Source organism: Lactuca serriola, chromosome 8 (genome assembly GCF_051521515.1).
Source record: "Lactuca serriola cultivar US96UC23 chromosome 8, Lser_US96UC23_V15, whole genome shotgun sequence".
Taxonomy (NCBI): domain Eukaryota; kingdom Viridiplantae; phylum Streptophyta; class Magnoliopsida; order Asterales; family Asteraceae; genus Lactuca; species Lactuca serriola.
In genome coordinates, this window is record NC_136415.1 from 80,471,685 (window position 1) to 80,493,058 (window position 21,374).

The 21,374-nt window shown below is 33.0% G+C and overlaps 1 protein-coding gene and 1 pseudogene across 1 annotated transcript; one reads left to right on the forward strand and one right to left on the reverse strand.

Moving 5' to 3' along the window:
• Positions 1 to 9,614: 9,614 nt before the first annotated feature.
• LOC145069910 (mitochondrial import inner membrane translocase subunit TIM23-1 pseudogene) lies at positions 9,615 to 10,267 on the reverse strand (annotated as a pseudogene).
• A 7,277-nt stretch (positions 10,268 to 17,544) lies between these two features.
• Positions 17,545 to 20,753, forward strand: WEE1 (WEE1-like kinase). Its single transcript, XM_079017588.1, has 10 exons — positions 17,545 to 17,985; positions 18,338 to 18,398; positions 18,487 to 18,556; positions 18,672 to 18,887; positions 19,161 to 19,228; positions 19,333 to 19,442; positions 19,549 to 19,589; positions 19,684 to 19,835; positions 19,923 to 20,276; positions 20,391 to 20,753. Exons 1-10 carry the CDS (start codon positions 17,684 to 17,686, stop codon positions 20,493 to 20,495), a joined length of 1,479 nt encoding a protein of 492 aa, XP_078873714.1. The 5' UTR covers positions 17,545 to 17,683; the 3' UTR covers positions 20,496 to 20,753.
• Positions 20,754 to 21,374: the final 621 nt, after the last annotated feature.

The window sequence follows — 21,374 nt, forward strand, 5'->3', positions numbered from 1 at the left end:
AATTGATTCAAGATACCACTAACAATATTCAAATTGTACGAGAAAGAATGAAAGCGTACCAGGATCGACAAAAGTCCTATGCATAAAAGAGGAGACGACCCATAGAATTTCAGGTGGGTGATTTTGTAATGTTGAAGGTGTCCCCATGGAAATGCATTATGCGATTTGGGAAGAAAGGAAAATTGAGTCCTAGATTTTTTAGTCCTTTCAAAATCATCCAGAGAATTGGTAAACAACAATACCGTTTGGAATTGCCGGAAGATCTGGCAGGTATTCATGATGTGTTTCATGTGAGTTATATGCATAGATGTTTAAGCATATATGATGAAATGGTACCGTTATTTGAGGTGAAACTGGATAATAAGTTAAGATATGTAGAAGAGCCTGAAGAGATCGTAAATAAAAGAACGACTAATATACGTAATAAAGAAGTGGAGTTGGTGCTTGTCAAGTGGAAACACCATAAAGGCCCAAAATATACTTGGGAAAATAAGAATGTAATAAGAACAAAATATCCCCATTTGTTTTAATCGTTGTAATTTCGGGGACGAAATCCTCAAAATGAGGAGGTATTTGTAACATACTCGTTATTAACCTAGTTTAATTATCGTATTTTCTAAGCTCGTTAGCTTAAAGATGAATATTATTATTAAATATTATATGGTTTTGAGCGTTGAGTTCTAACAAGATAGTTTTTACGAGATTTGAAGTTAAACTATGTTTAGAATCATTCGGAGAAAATATTGGAAGTTTTATGAGATTCCGATCAAAAGTCAACTATCGAAATTAAACGAAAATATAAAGATGGAAATAATAAAAATAATGTTATTAAAATTTGCAGATTATCTCGCTAGAAACATTTAGGCAAAAACCTCATCCAAATCCGAGTTATAACGAATAAGTTATGATCAATCGAAGAATTGCGACCATGCCCGGTCCTGAAGGTGGGCGACCCGGGAGACTGCCCATGGCCCATTATCCTAGGGGGGCCCAAAGAAATGAAGGTATGTTATATGTAGTTTTAAACATTACATAATACAAGTCTTGCATTAAAGTCCCAAAGCCCCAAAATAGCCCACTGGATCAACTATTCAACAAGGAAGCAGACATCTGGTTAAAATTTGAGCGGCTAATTATGTAATTCAAGCGATTTTAAATCTCTAAACCCAAGTTGGATGTATAGTTATGAATGGTCGGAATCTAAATCATTTTCTTGAAATGGAATAACAATAAAATTGCTTAATTCTTAATCGATGTTAGCCTTTAATATCGAATTTTTTTATTAGAACCGAAACGCAAGCACCGAGGGGGATAAGTCAATACGCACGCAAGGCCAAATTTAGTGTGTAGTTTTTGCTCTGATTTTAAATTTGAAATCGTTTTGTTGGATGTGGAACTTCTTTAGTAGTTTTCTTATTTAATATGTAGTATGAATTCACAAACTGATGCATACAGGGGCAAAATTCATAAAATTTTCCTTCATTCAAATTAGTCCCGATTCTTGCTTTCTTTGACTATCAGTTTAGAAAACCAGGTTAATCAAAACGTTTTATCAAGTATGGACTACTATCACTCTCGATTTTTATATTCTCAGTCAGGATTTTGTTTGTTTACCAGGTTTTTATATCACTGTATCTTTTGTTTGTATATCATGATTAATTAGAAATTTATGATTTTTGTTTGTATACTCAGATTTTTGTTTGGATGTTGTATTGAAAGTTTAACTTTGGGCTTGCGTGAGTTGTAAACAAAACTTCTTGACAGATATTCACTACTAGAAAAACAGCCTTTTACGACGCTCATTGCGCATCATAAAACGCTCAGACGACGCGCAAATGCGCGTCAAGGAAGGCCCTATCATAAAGAGAGACGACGCGCATTTATGACACACATTTACGACGCGCATTTATGACGCGCATTTACAACACACAATGCGTATCAAGGAAGGCCATGTCATAAAGGAAGACGACACGCATTTTCATGTCGTAACCTTACGACGCGCGTGTTTATGACATGCATTGCGTATCAAGGAAGCCCCTGTCAAGAAAGGTCATGTCATAAACGAAGATGACACACATTTTTGCGTATCGTAATTTTATATGTTTAAAAAAAATATTATTTCTAGATTTACTAATTTTCGAATTAAATTTTCATTTAATGTCTCATAATATAAAATAAAATATCATATACGAAAAATACAATCCATTACATAAAATTTAAGGTCATACAAATAATCGTTTCATGGAAAGATAAAATAAATCAATAGAAGTTGTAACAGAAATTTACAAACTAATAGTTCTAATAACCTAATGTGTGCCTCACTATAAACAAGATTTGTGCTGATTTTTTTAAGGGATAATGACTTGAAAGGGTAACAAACTTTCGACTTTTGTCACATTTAGTCACTAAACTTTTTTTCGTTATCTATTTGCCATTGAACTATTGAAACTGTTCATATTTTACCCTTATGACCGGCTGTTACCAGTCATAAGGGTAAAATGTGAACAGTTTCAATAGTTTAGTGGCAAATAGACAACAAAAAAAAGTTTAGTGACTAAATGTGAACAAAATCGAAAGTTCGTTTCCCTCTAAAAAGTTCAATGATTAAATGTGAACAAACTTCCTATTGTATTACGTTTTAGCAAATTATTTATTTTTGTTTAATTGTAGCAACATTTGTTGATGAAGAAATCTATGAAATAAAAAAAACAAAATGTAACATCCGGATTTCCAGATATCATAATTTAAGTATTTTTCTTTTGAGTTAAGAAGAGAGACTCAACGAGTTGACGCCTCAACTCGTCGAGTAAGGTCGCGACTGATGACTCGGATTAATGAATGGACTCGACGAGTCGGTGAGGCGACTCGACGAGTCCACGTTGTTGGTAGAAACCCTAAATCTTTAGGCCTGAGCCATATTTAAAGGCACTTATGACCTTCAATTGCGACTACCTTTCCCATAAGTGAGAACCCTAGCGAGCTTGAGTGTGTAGAGTGAAAGGAAGAGCTATCTTGAGCTTTTTGGTGTGATAGATCTGGACCCTTCTAGGTCCAGAGAGCCAAGAATATGAAGCTTTAGTAGAGTAAACCTTGGGGTTCGAAGTTAGGAAGCATTTATGGGATTTTTATGGTATATATAGTTATTTTCATCTTACACATAGATATGAAGTATTTTATATAAATTACGTGCTATGTGTGCATATTATTTGAATACTTGTTGTCTATGCTGGATGAACGATTTTATACATGTTTTAAAAGATTTAAACGGTATATTTATTTTATATCTACAAATATGTTGCGGATGAAACATGGGTAGATGAAATAGTTGGTGTGTGATGAAATAAAATGATGAGAGATAGGAGATGATAGCAAGGTGATGATAATTAGGTAAATCGATGATGATGAATATGTGATATAGGATGAAAGGAGATACCATAACCTTAACCGACAATGTGGCGATGTAGTCATCTATCAGAGTATAGATGGCGACCACGGACTATTCTAGACAACTCAGTGGAAACACCAGCAGGCCCATAACCTGTAGGTGATGAATTACGAGTTCAGGCGATGTTGTAACTACGTATTCATGCGATGATACTCTAACCCCTTACTATGAATTACGAGTTTAGACGATGTTGTAACTACATATTCATGGGATGTCACAAATTCCGCATGCCAAACTAATGGTCATAATTCACATCAGTGAGAATGGTTCATTTTTTTGTAAAACCAAAATCAGATTGGAAATTTTGATTTTTTTATTTTGGAAAATGTCAAACCATTGGTTTTTTATTTCGGTTTTGGTTTTTTGTTTTTTTAAATATATTTTCAGGGTTCTGTTTTTTTTTTATTTATTTCATAGATTTCTTCATCAACAAATGTTGCTTCAATTTAACAAAAATAAATAATTTGCTAAAACATAATACAAGAGAAAGTTTGTTCACATTTAGTCATTGAACTTTTTAGAAGGAAACGAACTTTCGATTTTGTTCATATTTAGTCACTAATCTTTTTTTCGTTATCTATTTGCCATTGAACTATTGAAACTGTTCACATTTTACCCTTATGACCGGCAACAGCCGGTCATAAGGGTAAAATGTGAACAGTTTCAATAGTTCAATGGCAAATAGATAACGAAAAAAAGTTTAGTGACTAAATGTGACAAAAGTCGAAAGTTCGTTACCCTTTCAAGTCATTATCCTTTTTTTTAAATGTGTGCCTGACTTGTCTCCACTCTTCCTTAGTAACACCACTCAAGGACTCTAAATCTATGAACTTGCTCACAGTATCTATTGTCTGCAAAAAACAAAACATAACTACAAAATAAGTGTTGTCTAGGATCAACAATGTTGCCAAAATAGTAAGCCTAATACAAGTATAAATATAAAATACAACAAAAAGTTGAGTAATTTTACAAAACAATCCTTCAAGCTGTTATAAAGAATAATGACTTTACCTGACCAATAGCATCTATTGATGAAGATGCAACATGAAGCATAGGATTTGTATAGTCCCTGAATAAATATAAAGCTTATTAGGTTAGGGGAAAAACTGTCATAAAAAGAAATCAAGTCGTAAAGATATAATATTGTCTTATACTTGCTACGATGACTCTGGAATTTTACACTCAAATTTGTATGTGCAGAATATGTTATCTTAAGAGAACATGGTCCAAGCTTTGGAATCAAATACCTGAAAATCCATCGGAGAAAAAATATCAATTTAAACATTAAAGGGCTCTTCTTGAGACAAAAGAACACGAGGTTCCACAACCACAAGAGCAAGAGTGGGCTCCACAGTGGATATATGTGTAAGACAAGGTTCAAGATCAATTGTCCAACCACCTTTCTGAATTTTTTAAAAATTGAAAGTGGAGTTAATATAGATCAAAATTGTTACCTGGGCATTGGAAAATGGTCCAAATGGATGACAACCAGCTGCAAGGAGCCAATTTACAACGGGTCTTTCGTGAATATGACGAACTCTTTCATATGGAGCACTTAATCCACCCACTACTGAAGCAAGTCCAACAATTATATGGTGTTCTACTTGTGATGGAATTACATGTATTCTATCTGTTTCTGATACATAGCTGTCATTGAAGATACAAACAGCCAAAAAACAAAAAAATGAAAATTTTCTTAATATGGTAAATATTAATTTGTGTTATATGAAAAATCCACCCAATTATAGCAATGTTAGACAAATACAATGCAACTTCCACACACACACACACACACACACACACACACATATATATATATATATATATATATATATATATATATATAGCCCAATAGATTTTCTTTAAACATATAATGCATTAATCGAATAATAAATGAAAGTACAATGCTTTAGTTGAAAGAAATAAAAGTAGGACGATGCTACTTCTTGCTTTTATCTGATAATATAATAAATTGAAGAGTGATTACGATACTTGAACATGCTTGAAAAAAAACATATTTACCAAATTGTTTGTCCAAAATCATTAATTCTTCCACAAAATCAAAGGAAAGGGCGAACCTCTGTGAGATTGAGCAGTTTTGAGAAATTGCTTGATATGTATGGAATCGGAACGACAACTTCACTTCTTGTATACACATCATTTTCTGAAATTACAATAAAGTCCTCAACAGTGGGCATACAAAGATTTCTTCATATCTGCAAGCTAGAATACTAAGAACTGACTTTAATATAAAATCGAAAACAAGCAGAGGAATAAAAGTTTCAGTGAATGTATAGATGATACTCAATTACAAGAGAGTTTCCTAATGATTTTGCCAGAGATTCGAGAGCCTAGCCTCTCCCAAAGGTTCTAAGACAAGATTTGATAGAAGATAATCATACCGTCATTTCCACTACCCTCTTATAATTAAGCACTATGTTGTAACAAAGTAAATAGCATATATACCGAAAATACCCCCCACTAATAAGATGCTATCTATTTTTCTAAGTTTCCCATCTTTCCCTTATCTAACATACATGGTTGAATTGGATGCTTAGCATAAAAGCATGGCTTCTACTCCTACAAGTTGAAGTTCCTTGATATTGTTTGACATTAATTCCAAGAATCTTTGAATGAGATTGATTGAGCCTTAGAGTATAAGATCTCTTCCATCAGATTATAAGTGATATGGTTTGATTTATTGGATTCAGTTCAACATTAAATTCACCAAAAAAGGGGAAATCTTTAGAAGAAGGGCAAATTGATAAAACAAACCTGCAAATTTGATTTCGAGTAAATTACATTTTTGGTCCCTAACTATAGCTGGTTTTTTTCAATTCTGTTCCAAAAAAGTTTAGTGTTTGGGTTAGAAGACTGAAAAGATTTGTGCTTCAGATATGAATCAGTGGGTTCATCTGTCTCATGATTCATATCTATCCATTGCTGTAAAAAAAAAACTAAATGCATATATAAACCAGGTTAATTTCGAAAAGGGTATAAGCATAATTTAACTAAATTTAGATTACGTACCTGGTGTTGGAAAAATGTATCAGAAAGCGAAGGGCCAGAGACCTCAAGTAATCCAACAGCAAGTATATATATCATAAGGACCTGCCATAATATAGAAGTAACACTTACAATAAAAAATCCAACCCGAAATCGCAATATTTGTAAGAAAACCTAAGACAAAAATTTTCAATTGGGTTTGAAATATCATGTTTAGGATTTCATAAGTCGACAAAAATCCCAAATAACTGGGCACAACAGTCAACCGGTCCAATCCCTGTATGAACCTCGACGTGAGTTGTTTGTTAAGAAAGATGAACATCAAAAAATAAGATAAAAATAGAATACTAAAATACCTTCTGAGCAACAGCAAATGCAGCAGCTGATGTGATAGCTCCAAGCCCATTTAAATCCTTTGTTGTTAAGACAAACAATATAGAAAGATTGTGAAAAGACCATGTAAATGTATGAATAGATACTATTTTTATAAGAAATATTGAAAAAGGAACAAAAGGTACTTGCCTTCTAGATGTTTATAATTGTAGTTGAAGAAGAAGAAGAACATCAACAACAGCAACAATTGGTTCCGTTTCAAAGTCAATGTCAACCTGAGGAAAAAGTCAAAGTTTGACTTTCTGCAGTCAAAGGGTGGTTGGGGGTGAAAGTGAAACTTTTTTTTAAAGAGAAATAATGAAGAAGTTATTAAGTAAGTACGTTACCATTTTCAGAAATAGCAGATGCCATCGATTTGTCCAGGTCACCAGAATTACCAATACAAGTGGTGCATCCATAACCAACAATATGGAAGCTCAACACCTTCAAATAACTCAGCAATCCACTACAATGCAAATACAATACTCAAAGTGTGTTGGTGCTTCTTTTTTGGGTTTAATTGTGAGTAAATGACTATTTTACCCTTCTTACCTTTTCTCCAGATACTTCGTCACAACTCTGGAACCGGGGGCTAGGCTCGTTTTAATCAATGGTTTTACCTAAACATAAAGGATGAATAATTATTGTAAATGATTAAATACTTATTAGTCAAAATATATAAAAGGGAGTTGATTCGTACACAACAATTTTTCTACATACACAACAATTTGTGCTTTAAAATGTTGTATTGTACAACTTTATAATGCATGAATTGTTGTGTATGGCAAAAAACTGTTGTGTACGAATCACTTCCCTATATAAAAAGGGAATCTAACCTCAAGCCCCAAATTGCAAGCTTTCTTTGCTAACAAACCAGACTGAATCATGACACTAGGATTTGATGTATTTGTACAGCTCGTGATGGTTGCTATTATGAGATCCTTTCCTGTAGCAGTGAGGTTGAAGAGTGTTCTGTAACAGCCTCACTTTCCATATCTAAAGCAACAAAAAGATCTACAGTTACATCTCCTTGATTTTCATCATCCATGAGATCCTTTCCTGTAGCAGCGAGGTTGAATGAACTCTTGAGGCTTATTCACTTCCTTTACAGATGCCATGTAGTATATATAATCCATCCTTCTCATAATCACCCTGCATTCCACACAAAAAGAAAGACATTAAACACATCAAAAATGCATTGCTACACCACATAAAAACATAATTAAATGTAAAACAATATATGAACAAATGTCCAAACCTTGCTATGATATGAGCGTGCAAGGTTATAATAGGAATGTGCCCTTGTTGAGCCATGAGTAGTTGCAACAATGGTTGTTTTAGTCAACTCACAACTGCTCAGCCAGAAAATGTTGACCAGTAAAGAAGAAATGATTTGCTAGATAATTTAGTGCAGTTGCACTGTATGGATAAACATCAAAGGCCCTTTGCATCTTTTCCATTGCTCTGCTAATAAAACAATGTGACAATATCAATAAGAGTCATAAAAACATACATTTTACTATATCAACATGATAAAACCAACCTTCATTTGATTGCAAATACACAATTCTAGATTGTTGATCTACAAACCAGTTTTCTAAACATTTTAAATTAATAACTAACTAAAATAATAAATAAATAAAATATGATAAACTCGTCATTACTACTTGAAACTGAGACATGTCCGATTTCGGATCCCACCCCATTGTCAACGATCTCATCTCTATCAATGACAGCAACAGCAACAGCAACAACTTCAACTTTAGCCTCAGAATCTTGTTTTTTAACGAATATATTGCAATCATTTTTTGTTTTTGAAATGTTTTGAGTCATTTCAGGACAAAAAGACCCTGGAGCCCCAATCACATGCAACACAACACGGCTACTAGGAGGGAGTATTGTTGGTGAGGTAACTGCCCCTGTTAATTATAGCTTAGCTTTATTAATTTGAGATATAATATAACTATAATGTTTAAAAATTTAAAATAAAAAATAAGCTTACCAAACTGAATTTTTTCACCAGCAAGGAGAGAGTTGATTGGGCTTAAAGATGATGAAATTGATTTTCCTTTTGTCAAGATTAATGAGGATGGTAAAATGGGTTCAGTAACCAAGGTGGTGGTATTAGTATTGGTATTGGTATGATCGCCTATAGATGTTACATGTGTTTGTATTGAACCTTGCAGGCTTCATAGCCTCATCAAGTTGAGTTTGAGTCAATGGAATAACCTGTATGTTGTATTAAAATTAGTTCAACATTTCACATGAACATAAAAAATTAAAAATTAAAAAATCAAAAACTTTTCACCTGCGGATCCATTCGTGCATTACCCCAGTCACCCAAAGATGTTTGAACACCATCAACAGCCTTATTTTCAGTCTCAAACATGCGACTTGAACTACTATCTTCCACAATACCAGATCCCCTTTGTGGAGTCCTATAGATGTTACATGTGTTGTATTTGATGATTCAATCTGTGTTCTCACCCGAACAAAAATTCATCAACCAATAAAGCCACAGAAACCTGTGTTGATACAATTCCCATATCAAAGTCTACAATTATTTATTTATGACTAAACCCTTCCAAACACTTATAAAGTACACAACATAAAGGGTTTCAACTATCAAGTGCACAAAAAAAAATCACACATTTCATGCCATGCCAAATTATGTCAATCATTTAGAATATTGTAAAATACTAAAATAATGTAAAAGACTACACATGAATCACCTTTGGAAATCTCAAAAGACCAAAACTTGTAGTAAGATGAAATTGAATACAGATCAAGCTCAGATTGGTATGTATCTCTTCAAAATCTGCTTCCTCGTCACGGCTAATCCCATCGCTATTCCATCAATAGCTCCGGCAACAGCCGCCAACCTAGGCCCCGTCGCCGCTTGTAAAGCGCTCCAGTCGCTAATCCAGCAACCACGCTATTGATAATATCATCTGCATCCCTAGCCTTAACCATCCCGCTCTCCATACCAGCATACAACAGTCCGATTACACCCGCACGGTTGACGATCGTCCGACCTGCATGTCCAGAAGCATTTAAGATCCGATTAACCCTAAGTTTCATGGTGTATCCAGCCTCAAAGCCTTCACGCCCTCTACTAAACCCTTCCCGACGCCAACTACTGCGCCGATGAGGTAACCGATGCCGGTGTAGTATGTCAGGTTTTCGCCCCATGAACGCCGTTGAGCGATGGATTCCTCTTGAAAGAGGTATTCAGGAGATGTGGGAAGTTTGTACAGGGTTTGTGCGGGGACTCTAAGATCTTGGTAAGCGTTGTATAGCCGACGGTTGTCGTGGTGGTCATCACTTTCGTTGTGATTTGAAGATCTCGGTTGGTAAGACATGTCGTACTTAGGGCTACGATTAGGGTTTCGATCTTTCAAGAATCTGATTCCAAAGGAGAGAGAGAGAGAGAGAGAGAGAGAGAGAGAGAGGAAGACGAACTGCTAAAAGGATTATTAGGGTTTTTTGTTAGAAGATTTTAGAAGGAGAAGCGGGGTGTTTAATTTTTTTTGGGACCGCGACTTCCTTAACAAAAATATAAAACTACACATTTACACGACACACTTTTTATGATTGGTGCCCTTCGTGTTTTTTTTTTGGACGCTAATTTTAGGTCACGCAAAAATGCGTGATCTCTATCCTTCAAATTTTTGAAAACTGACATTATTTTTTAGGTCACGCACAAATACGTGTCCTCTATCAGCGCGTGTCATTGTTTGCGCGTCATTAAAGGGCTATTTTCTAGTAGTGATTATTAGCTTACTTTATTAAGTTGAAAACCTTATGATGCTAAATGATATTTTCTATTTGTTTGGTATTGGTAGAAAACATAATTCAAAGTTGAAAGAATATGATTAGTAATTTAGTAAATAAATTGTTTGAATTTTTTCATTTTATTGGCTTTTGTTTGAAGCAAAGTGTAAATGTGTTGTGAAGCTTATAAAGAATGATTTGTTGTAAAATATGTAGTGGTTGTAAGTTTATACGTAAAAACCTAGAAATTTATATGGATAATGTTTCTTATTTAAATATACTACATCTTGCTTAGCTTTTAGTATATAAAAAACTGAAATTATACTCTTAAAGCAAACACCTTATATGTAGAAATAAGATCTTCATCTTCTCCCTTGATATTGTATATATTTTTTTCTTTTTTGGTCATTTTGTAATCTTCTCATATTGACATGTACATATTATAGCATACAAATTTTGTACTAATTGCTAGAAATAACAACAGACCTTCATTTATTTGTTTATTATTGCATCTTACGTTCATACTTTCAAATATTTATGTTATACAACTATATATTTTCAATATTTGCATCTTTGATAATATTTTTAATGATTTTGCATCTAAAAACTAGAATAAACATTTTTCTTTATATTATCATATTTTTGTAAATTATTTGAATACGTATTTTGGGCCCTTTCATTCCATTCGCCCCGGGCCCAAAATACGTTTGAACCGGCCCTGTCCGCGACAAAACCAACAAAAAAGTATTTAGCGTAAAAAGTGAGTTTTCAATAAACTGTTTTTTTAGATTTAGTGATCTAAATAAAAGTCGTAGTATTCGTTAAACCGAGAATTTTCATAAACAGAACGTCCAAATCTGACTTTGTATGAAGAAGTTATGATTTTTCTAAGTTTCGGTATAGCAATACACGGCTAAAAACTCAAAATAAAGATCGAGTGATTTTTAGCCGACATAACCTAATCGAGAATTGAAGGTCTCGTCAATAGTAGTACAACGGTAAAAAGAAAGACGAAAACGGACGTGGGATGAAGAAGTTATGAATTTTTAACGGATTTTCCTGTCCCGGTCTGTTAAAAATAATAATATTAAAAATAAAGTCAAAATTAGCCAATTGAGTCTAAACTAAAGTTGTATAGTATAATCTCGCCTACGCGTGCATATAAAGAACGTCGAAAACGGAACTCGTATGTGAAAGTTATGAATTTTTTGAAGATTTGGGCACAAAATTCGAGAAATTTCGCATGCATGGCTCAGAATCAGCCATGTACCACCCTCGCAAGCTTGCCGCGTGTCCGACTCGTGGCGCGTCCGAAGCTCCGGAGTGAGCCACCTCGCCCTCGCATCCGACGCATGTCCTCGCCTTCGCTGCTGACGCGTGTCTCGGCCTCGCATGCGAGCCGTGTGTCCTTCTCCCTTCCCTCCGGATCAGAAGCCTCGCACCCTATATAAGGGGAGGTGCGAACCCTCCCAATTTTGTTTGGAAATTTCACACTTTTTACCCCTAAATCCATTTTTAAGCTATTCCAACATCCCCCAAAGCCCCGGGATCATACCTAACACCCAAAAAACGTCCCAAAGTGTCCAAAGACCCCGGGAAATTTATATTTTCAGTTTGAAGTCAACCCTTGCAAGGCCCGATTTTCAATAAAGCTCTCGGTTTTCATTGAAGAAAGTTATTATAGAAACGAAGTGTTGTTCAAATTACCATTTTAACCTCCAGTTATTTCATGGTGAGTTCAATATAGGGACAATTGTATGTTATGTGTTATATGTGCAATGTGTTTTCCCGTGTTTTTATGATAATGAATTATACCTTTGACCACGAAGTGAATGACTAAGCATCACTTGGGTATTGGTATGTAGCCTTTGACCATGAAGTGAATGATTAAGCATCACATTGGCATTGACAGAAGGCTAGGCAGGACTGGAAGCTTATAAATTGCTAGCCAAATGATATCTCGAAATTGTATTTTCTATGCCACTTGGGCTAATGTCTTATTGATGTATATCATGTTGATATTGTTGTATCTCATTGATTGCAAATCTTTGCATCAGATTATTCGTTGATATGGAAAGTCTGTCATATGATACTCATTTGCCTTTGTTATTCCTTGTCCCTCTTTGCTTCTGTCATATTGATATATATATATATATATATATATATATATATATATATATATATATATATATATATGACATAACGTTATATTGTAATTGTTATTGAACTCACTAAGCGTCACCCGCTTATCCCTCTCAGTGTTTATTTATTGCAGGTAATAAGCATCCAATATAGTTATATACTGTTACAATATATATTTGTGTATGTTAGGATATAGGAATAGTGGTATGCTGTTTTGAGTACCAGGGATCTGTGATCGTCTAGTTGAGTGCCTCATGGGTTATATGTAGTCATGCAGGATAACATGAGAACTATTGATTTAGAAATTATTGCATGTTCCTTGTTTGGTTATGTCTTTAAAGTGTGATCACATACCTGACTGTCTATTTCACCTCTGATTACATATAGCATTCATTAGTGATTTGCTAATGGCGATGTATAGTATTATATGATACCCTGTATGTAGTGGTAAAGGGTTATTAGACAGGTAGTCTAGTGTAGATAGTTGCTTGTGCTTATTTGTTTCTTTCTTCGTTTATTTGATATATATGTCAACATATTGGGTGGTGTGTTGAGGCGGTCATGCTTTGTGTTGTAGGCCTAGATACCCGGGTGGGCCAATGGTGTGCTGTAGGCCAGGTGTGGATCAGTTGTATGTTGAGAGAGAGGTACATGTGTATTGTAGGCCTTTTGAGGCAGTTCAGTCATATCGTAGGCTCAGGAGAGCAATTTAGGCATGTTGTAGGCCTTGTGTGGCAGGTCAAACAAACTAGAGGCTCATGTGTGCATGCATTATATGTGTATTGTGGTGTTTGGTATTTTGGGGGGAACTCACTAAGTTTGACTTACAGTTGTGGATTAAATATTTTTCAAGTACCATTGATGATTGTAGGAAGACGAAGACATGAATGTACACACTCATCAGCAGTATAGGAGATTTTGCATTTATTACATTACTATGATTTTTCAAACAATTGTATTTTGGAAAAAAAATGAGTTTTCTTGACTTGAATTTTATGAAAACGATGTTTTATCCTAATTAAAAATGAAAAAATTGTCTGTGAAAATAAGACGCTACATATATATATATATATACTAGGCGAATACCCGCGCATTGCGTGGGATATAAAAAAATATTTTATATTAAAAATAACTAAATCATTGTTATTAACAATTAAATAATAATTTCATAAAAAATATAAAAAATGATTTTTAGTATTGTTATTATGTTGAACTATATTATAAGAGATAAGGTTGGAACTTGAAGTTGTTTTGCATATACAAAGTTATATGATTAAAATAGAATAAAAATTAATTTTTAAAAATAAATAAATCGTTATTTTTATCTATTAAATATTAATTTCATATTAAATTAAAACGTTTATATTAAATATTATCATTATGTAGAAAATACGATAACAGAGATATCTTTTTATCTATCTTAAATTTTATCATTGTGTACAACATATGATAATAAAGACAACTTTTTATCTTAAATAGTAAAAAAAATGTTTTTTATCATAAATATTACCATAATTATGTAAAACATATGATAATAGTGACGTCTTTTATAAGGGTAAAACTTTAAATTGTATTACATACAGGGTTGTAAAATTTGGCTAACACAACCAAATACTCAGCATGTTACTTAAACTCGACCTCCAATGGAAGCGAGTTTGCCTAACTTAGTCAGAAGACATTCAGATCCTTATTAAACTCGACCTAAATCTAAAAGATACGATCCAAAATCATTTTCGAAATTCTGAAATTTAATTAGTCACTTGTCGACAAAGACAATCTCAACAAATAATACACTCAATGTCCTACAAAGTTAGATGCAAGGAATATCTCATGGCTTACTCCCTTTAAAATATTTCGCAATCTTTCCTATTTATAGAGTAGAATACATTATATTGTTTACTCTCACGATCAATGTGGGATGAAGACATTTTAATTAAACTCATTTATTTATTTGCCAATAATTTCATTTTGTTAAATAAAATATTAAATAATAAAAATAAAACGTTATCCAGAAAATTTATTGTTCAATAGTTCCATTTTTCAGTAATCTCGTAAGTTGCTATAAAAAATCAAGTTTTTATTGAATAACTTTTTGTTAAATCCTAAACTCATAAATTCAGTTAGGTACTTAATATAGAAAGTTTGTGTATATATATTTTTCATGATTCAAAATGTCATTATAAAATGAATTCATTTATAAAATATAATCGAGTATATATTTTGTGCTTTTGACTCAAAGTGATTTTTCAAAAAATTATAATTTTATGTTTAGGTAGATTTTTTTATATTTATATAAGATTACGTAACTTATAATATTATTATAAACAATTGAATAATCATGAGAGTTTCAAATGTATGTGGTGAAAGGAAAATGCTTCATTTATCGGTCCAAATTGATCAAACTCAGACCGATTCGACTTAATATACCAAATCACATAACGCTTTTTCTATTGAAACCCGATTTGTATATATTTTGTGTTTTTGAATCAAATTTATTTTTCAAACAATTATAATTTTATGTTTAGATAACTTATTTATAATATTATTAGAAACAATTTGAAAAATCATGGGAGTTTCAAATGTATGTGTTGAAAGGAAAATGCTTCATTTATCGGTCCAAATTGATCAAACTCAGACTGATTCAACTCAATATACCAAACTACATAACGATTTTTCAACTGAAACTCTGTTTGAACCTAAAAATCTTGTTCAAAACCATTTTCAAGATTCTAAAACTTAAATGGACAGTTTCCAATAAAGACAATCTTGCTAAAGAATACCCTCAACATCTTAAAAAGGTAGGCATAAGGAAGTTCTTATGGTTTGGTCCCTTTGAAACATTTCACAACCTTTCCTATTTATAGAAGAGGAAACGTTCTCTTGTTTACTCTCACCATCGATGTGCGATGAAGACATTGTAATAAAACACACTTTCTTGTTAATAAAACATTATTCAACTTATTTAGTAAAACGCCATTTCTCTTGTTTACCCTTTCTTTATTGTTCAATAGTTCAATTTTCTCTATAATCTCGTAAGTTGCTATCCAAAAAAATAAGTTCTTATTGAATAATTTTTTGTTCAATTCTAAAATCATAAATTCAGTTAGGTACTTAATATAGAAAGCTTGTTTATATGTATTTTCAAGATTCAAAAGTTCATTATAAAAAGAATTCATTTATAAAATATAATCTGCGTATATATTTCGTGCTTTTGATCAAATCGAATTTTCAAACAGTTATAATTTTATTTTTAGGTAGATGTTTTTTATATTTATATAACATTATGTAACTTTTTAAAAATATAATTGGAAACAATTTGAAAAATCATGGGAGTTTCAAATGTATGTAGTGAAAGGAAAATGCTTCTTTTATGGTCCAAATCGATCAAACTCGGACCGATTCTAATAAATATACCAAACTACATATTTTTTTCTAGTGAAACCCAGTTTGTATATATTTCGTGCTTTTGAATCAAAGTGATTTTTCAAATAGTTATAATTTTAGGTTTAGGTAGATGCTTTTTTATATTTATATAAAATTATGTAACTTATTTATAATATTATTAGAAATAATTTGAAAAATCATGGGAGTTTCAAACGCTTGTTGTGAAAGGAAAATGATTCCTTTATCGGCCTAAATCGATCCAGCTCCGGTTCAACTCATTATACCCAACTACATAAATTTTTTTTCTAACTGAAACACGGTTTAAACCTAAAAAAATTCAGTTCAAAATTATTTTTGAAATTCTAAAAGTTAACTGGACACTTGCCAATATAGACAATCTCACCAAATAATACCTTCAAAATCCTACAAAGGTAGGCATGAGGAAGTTCTCATGGTCTGGTCCCTTCAAAACATTTCACAACATTTCTTATTTATAGAAGAGGAAACATTCTTTTGTTTACTCTCACCATCAATGTGAGATGAAGACATTGTAATAAAACACCATTTTCTTATTTATAGAACATTATTTAACTTATTTATAATATTATTGTAAAAAAATTGAAAAGTCATGGGAGTTTCAAATGAATGTGGTGAAAGAAAGTTAAAAAATGGAGTTTCAAATGCATGAGATTCAAAAAAAAATGCTAGCTTTATAAGTATGTATGATATATATATATATATATATATATATATATATATATATATATATATATATTAATGTATTAATTTATTTTTTCAAGTAATTTAAAAAGTTTCACCTAATAAAAGACTTTAATATACATTTTATCTCAAAAGTTTGTTATATATAAAATATTAAACTATAATATATTTATTTCGTATTTGTTTATAAAATTTAAACCCACCTAAATAATTTGTTTTTGGTTTTTCTATAAAATTGGCTAATATTTTAATTATATCCATGGACGGAGGTTGTATAGGGTTAGGAAGGGCTCCCCCTCCCTTAGCTCCGCTAGTTATTATATGTGGTTTTAAAATGTTTATTTTTCTGAAATCCGTATTATAAAACCGATTCAACTAAATTGAAAGTTGGTTATATCGGATCGGATTTAAATTTAGTTTAGATTACTCGGACCCTTGTTTTAAAAACCAAAATCAATTTTGATTTATTTGATTGCATAAGATGGAACCGATGAATCCAAACGAGACGAGTAGTATAAGCTTACAAGAGACACTATCTCTTACATGGTGGGCTCCATCTAAGATTAAAAAGTATAGGGAACACACGGACGATCTCGATTGACTGAAAAGAGAAAGCACATCAAAAAGAGAAATCTGCATCACACGCGCCTCGAAAAAGTAATTCACCCGCGCAAAGTTTGAATTTATTTTCACTTTACATATCTCCCAAGTCACCAGCCCCAACAAACACAATATATTCGTGTTGGGTCTCTAATATAATCCATACAGAGAGACGGGGAGATAGTGAAATCGGTGGTAGCAGCAGCTGCGGTGACGGTGAGCACGGTCGGCGATCAACTGATGAAGAGTACGATCTTGAAGAGGAAGAGGAGCGGTAGTAGCAAAAAAGAAACACAGATGAGGATGAAAGGTTCATTGGCTACACACTTATCTGTTCAGCTAGGTCAAATCTCTTTCAAGCCGCCGCTTCCTCAGAACAATAACAATCCTTCGCGGTTTCAAAATCTGCTCGATAAGGAGGCTCACGGTAAATCGGAATCCACGCCGTCTACATCGTCGTTTCCGTCAGCAACGGTTCTAGATTTCGATGCCGATGTTAATGTGGACGAGAAAGATTTCATCCTCAGTCAGGATTTCTTCTGGTAAATTTCAGTTCCTAATTCGATTTTAGTTTTCTAGCTATTTCTGAATTATCTAGGGTTTGTAAAATTGGCTACAGTTATCCTTCCTTCATTTTAAAAAATGTTACACTTATTCTCATTTCGATTAGCAAATGGATCGCTCATCACTTCAGAACTGACACAGATTATAATGGAAACGTTTGATTAACCTTATTAAAGTTCACGAGGATAAATACCTGATTAATGTTGTTACATTCGCTACAAGATATATGTTTTTCGTTTCATTTTCATTTGGAAACTATCAGATTTGATACTAAGATAAATATGTGATCTTTTGTTGATCTGAATATATTGATGATATTTTTGGGCGCAGCACACCTGATTACATTACTCCAGAAGCCCCACCGCTGCCAGTCACTGTAGGATGCAATAAGGTAAATTTTAAAGAGTACACATACAATCTATTTATCAATTCAGAGTTTTTTGATATTGCAATTGATTTGCTTTTCCATTTTTTATTAGCTGGAAGAGATGCCTTGCCCAAAATCGCCAGAGAAGTTAAAGTCTGTTAGAAGCAAAAGGCAGAGAGAAGGTTGGTTTGTTGGCTGACATGAACTTTTCTATGTGGCATGTGATTCTCATCTCTATTGCATCAACTTTCTTTTTCTGTTTGCAAATTAAAATCTAACCATTTTGCACTGGAACAGCATTTCTGGAGCTTGAAGATGATCTAGCAGAAGAAACTGAAACAGACAATCAACCAGTAACAGAACCTCATGTAAGCAAGCAGGGGTATGTTTCCCAATCAGCTGTGGCATTACGTTGTAGGGTAATGCCTCCTCCTTGTATGAAGAATCCTTACTTAAAGGATGCTTCAGATAATGATATTGATCCATTCGGTGACCGAAGATCAAAATGTGCAGGTACATAGCTATTAGCTTTGGTATTTATGCATATATTCTGGATATTGTTCATATAGTTGTTCACTATTCATAAGTGCTTCATAAACTTAACTGTTTACTACATCATCTCTTTTTTTTTTCCTGTTTACTTATAACAGTTTAATATTATCAATATACTACTAGATTCTTCAAGAATACAGTCTTGAATGATATGCATGCTTTTATTGAACAAGTAAGGGGTTTATATGTCTAGTTCATCTCTCTTCTAACCTTAACCATTCATTTAATCCACAGTTTTCCTCCCTGCTGCATTTGGTGGTGATGGCCTTTCACGCTATCGAACAGATTTTCATGAAATAGAGGTATAATGACTGTTGAAATAAAACATATAGTTCTATGATGTTCTTTTTTGTTTCATCAAAAGCATGGTGCCTATTGATTTTTTAACAAGTTTTCCTTTTTCCAGCAAATTGGTACTGGAAACTTCAGCTGTGTATTCAAAGTGTTGAAGAGAATTGATGGTTGCATGTATGCTGTGAAATGCAGCACTAGGAAATTATATCTTGACAATGAGAGGTATTCCTCTATTCCCACGTTAGGTTTCAATATGGATATATATGTATAGACATATGAATGTATATTCTTTTGATTCTAAATGACTTATAAGTGACAAAATTTACAGGCAAAAAGCTTTAATGGAAGTTCAGGCTTTAGCTGCATTAGGTGAGTAACTTGAGCTTTCTCTCTATAGTTCCCTAGAGCAAAATATTGAAAAACATTTTCTAGATTTATAAAAAACTGTGTAATAAACTTGCAGGATATCATGATAACATTGTTGGATACAATACTTCTTGGTTTGAAAATGAGAAACTCTACATCCAAATGGAACTCTGTGATCACAGCCTTTCCATGATCAACCAGTCCACTAGACTATGTCCAGAGGGTGAAGTGTTGGAAGCAATGCACCAGGTTTTATTATCTTCTATGATATTTATTTATTTCTTTATTTATATTACTAAATGCTGATTTATTATATTATATTATATTATATTACAGATTGCCAAAGCATTGCAGTATATACATGAGAAAGGGATAGTGCATTTAGATGTGAAGCCAGAAAACATATATGTGAAGAATGGTGTTTACAAGCTTGGTGATTTTGGTTGCTCAAGTCTTTTAGATGGAAGCTTACCCATTGATGAAGGGGATGCAAGATACATGCCACAAGAAATCTTGAATGATAATTATGATCATTTAGACAAAGTTGATATCTTCTCACTTGGAGCCACTATTTATGAACTCATAAGGGGTTCCACATTGCCAGATTCTGGTCCATATTTTCAAAATCTTAGGGAAGGGAAACTCCCTCTTCTTCCTGGACATTCTATGCAATTTCAGAACATACTCAAGGTATTATTACTCATTCATTCTTCCCTTTATGACAATATTTTGCTTATGTTACATTGTTGTTATGGTATTTCTGATTAATGATTAAATGTTTTTTTTGTTTTAAATCTGGTTCAGGCGATGTTGGACCCGGATCCTGTTAAGAGGCCATCTGCTAAAGAGCTAGTAGCCAACCCAATTTTCAACAGGCCCAGGCCCAATAGAACATTGAAAACCAAGTAAAACCTATTTTCAATCTGATATATTGATATTGAAAATATGAAATGTTATTCTGTTTTCAATCCATCTAATCAGAAGTTAGAAAACGAAGAACAAAAAACTGTAAAGCTAGTTTTCTAAAGTAGTTCCTTCTCATCTCAACTACTTTGCACCAAATTTTGCATTTCAATGGTGCTTTTGCTTCCCATCTTTTTTGTAAAAAGAAATCTTGTGCTATGATTGTTGTTATGTATATCAATGTTATGATACTTTTCCACATAACTTCGTTTAATCTCTGCCTTTTGCATTTTTTTTACTGATGTAGTTTTTTTTATCTTTATTAAAACTAACAGATGTTTGCTTGATTTTTAAAGTCTGTAGAATAATCAACAGAAAACCGAAAAAAAATTAAGAAAGTTTACATAGCTTATCAACGCTTTAATAAAAGTTTAATGTATTCTTGGAGTTATTTGTAAGTTGGCGCCTATTCCTTTTTTAAGATTTGTTGTTTTTTAACATTATGAAAGTTTACATAGCTTATCAACTCTTCCAATCTTATTGATTCAGTTAGTTATTTTTTTAATACCTCTGTTTAATAGTAATGACCTATTGTTATGTAACCAATTAACCATAATGATTTTAGTTGGAACTTTGCTTTGCTCTCAACGTTGAAAAGGTATGAAAGAGAAGCACTTTGTACCACTATATCACAAATAACATCATTTTTGCACATATAGAACAGGGGTGAGCGCTTGGACTAGGGATGGAAGTGGGTTCAAACCCGGACCCAGAAAACTTGGAACCGGTTAACAGGATTTTGTAGAACCGGAAACCAAATTGGTATATAGGAACCGGTTCCTAATAAGGTACCGGGTAAAGTGGGTCTAGAACTGGAAAACCCGG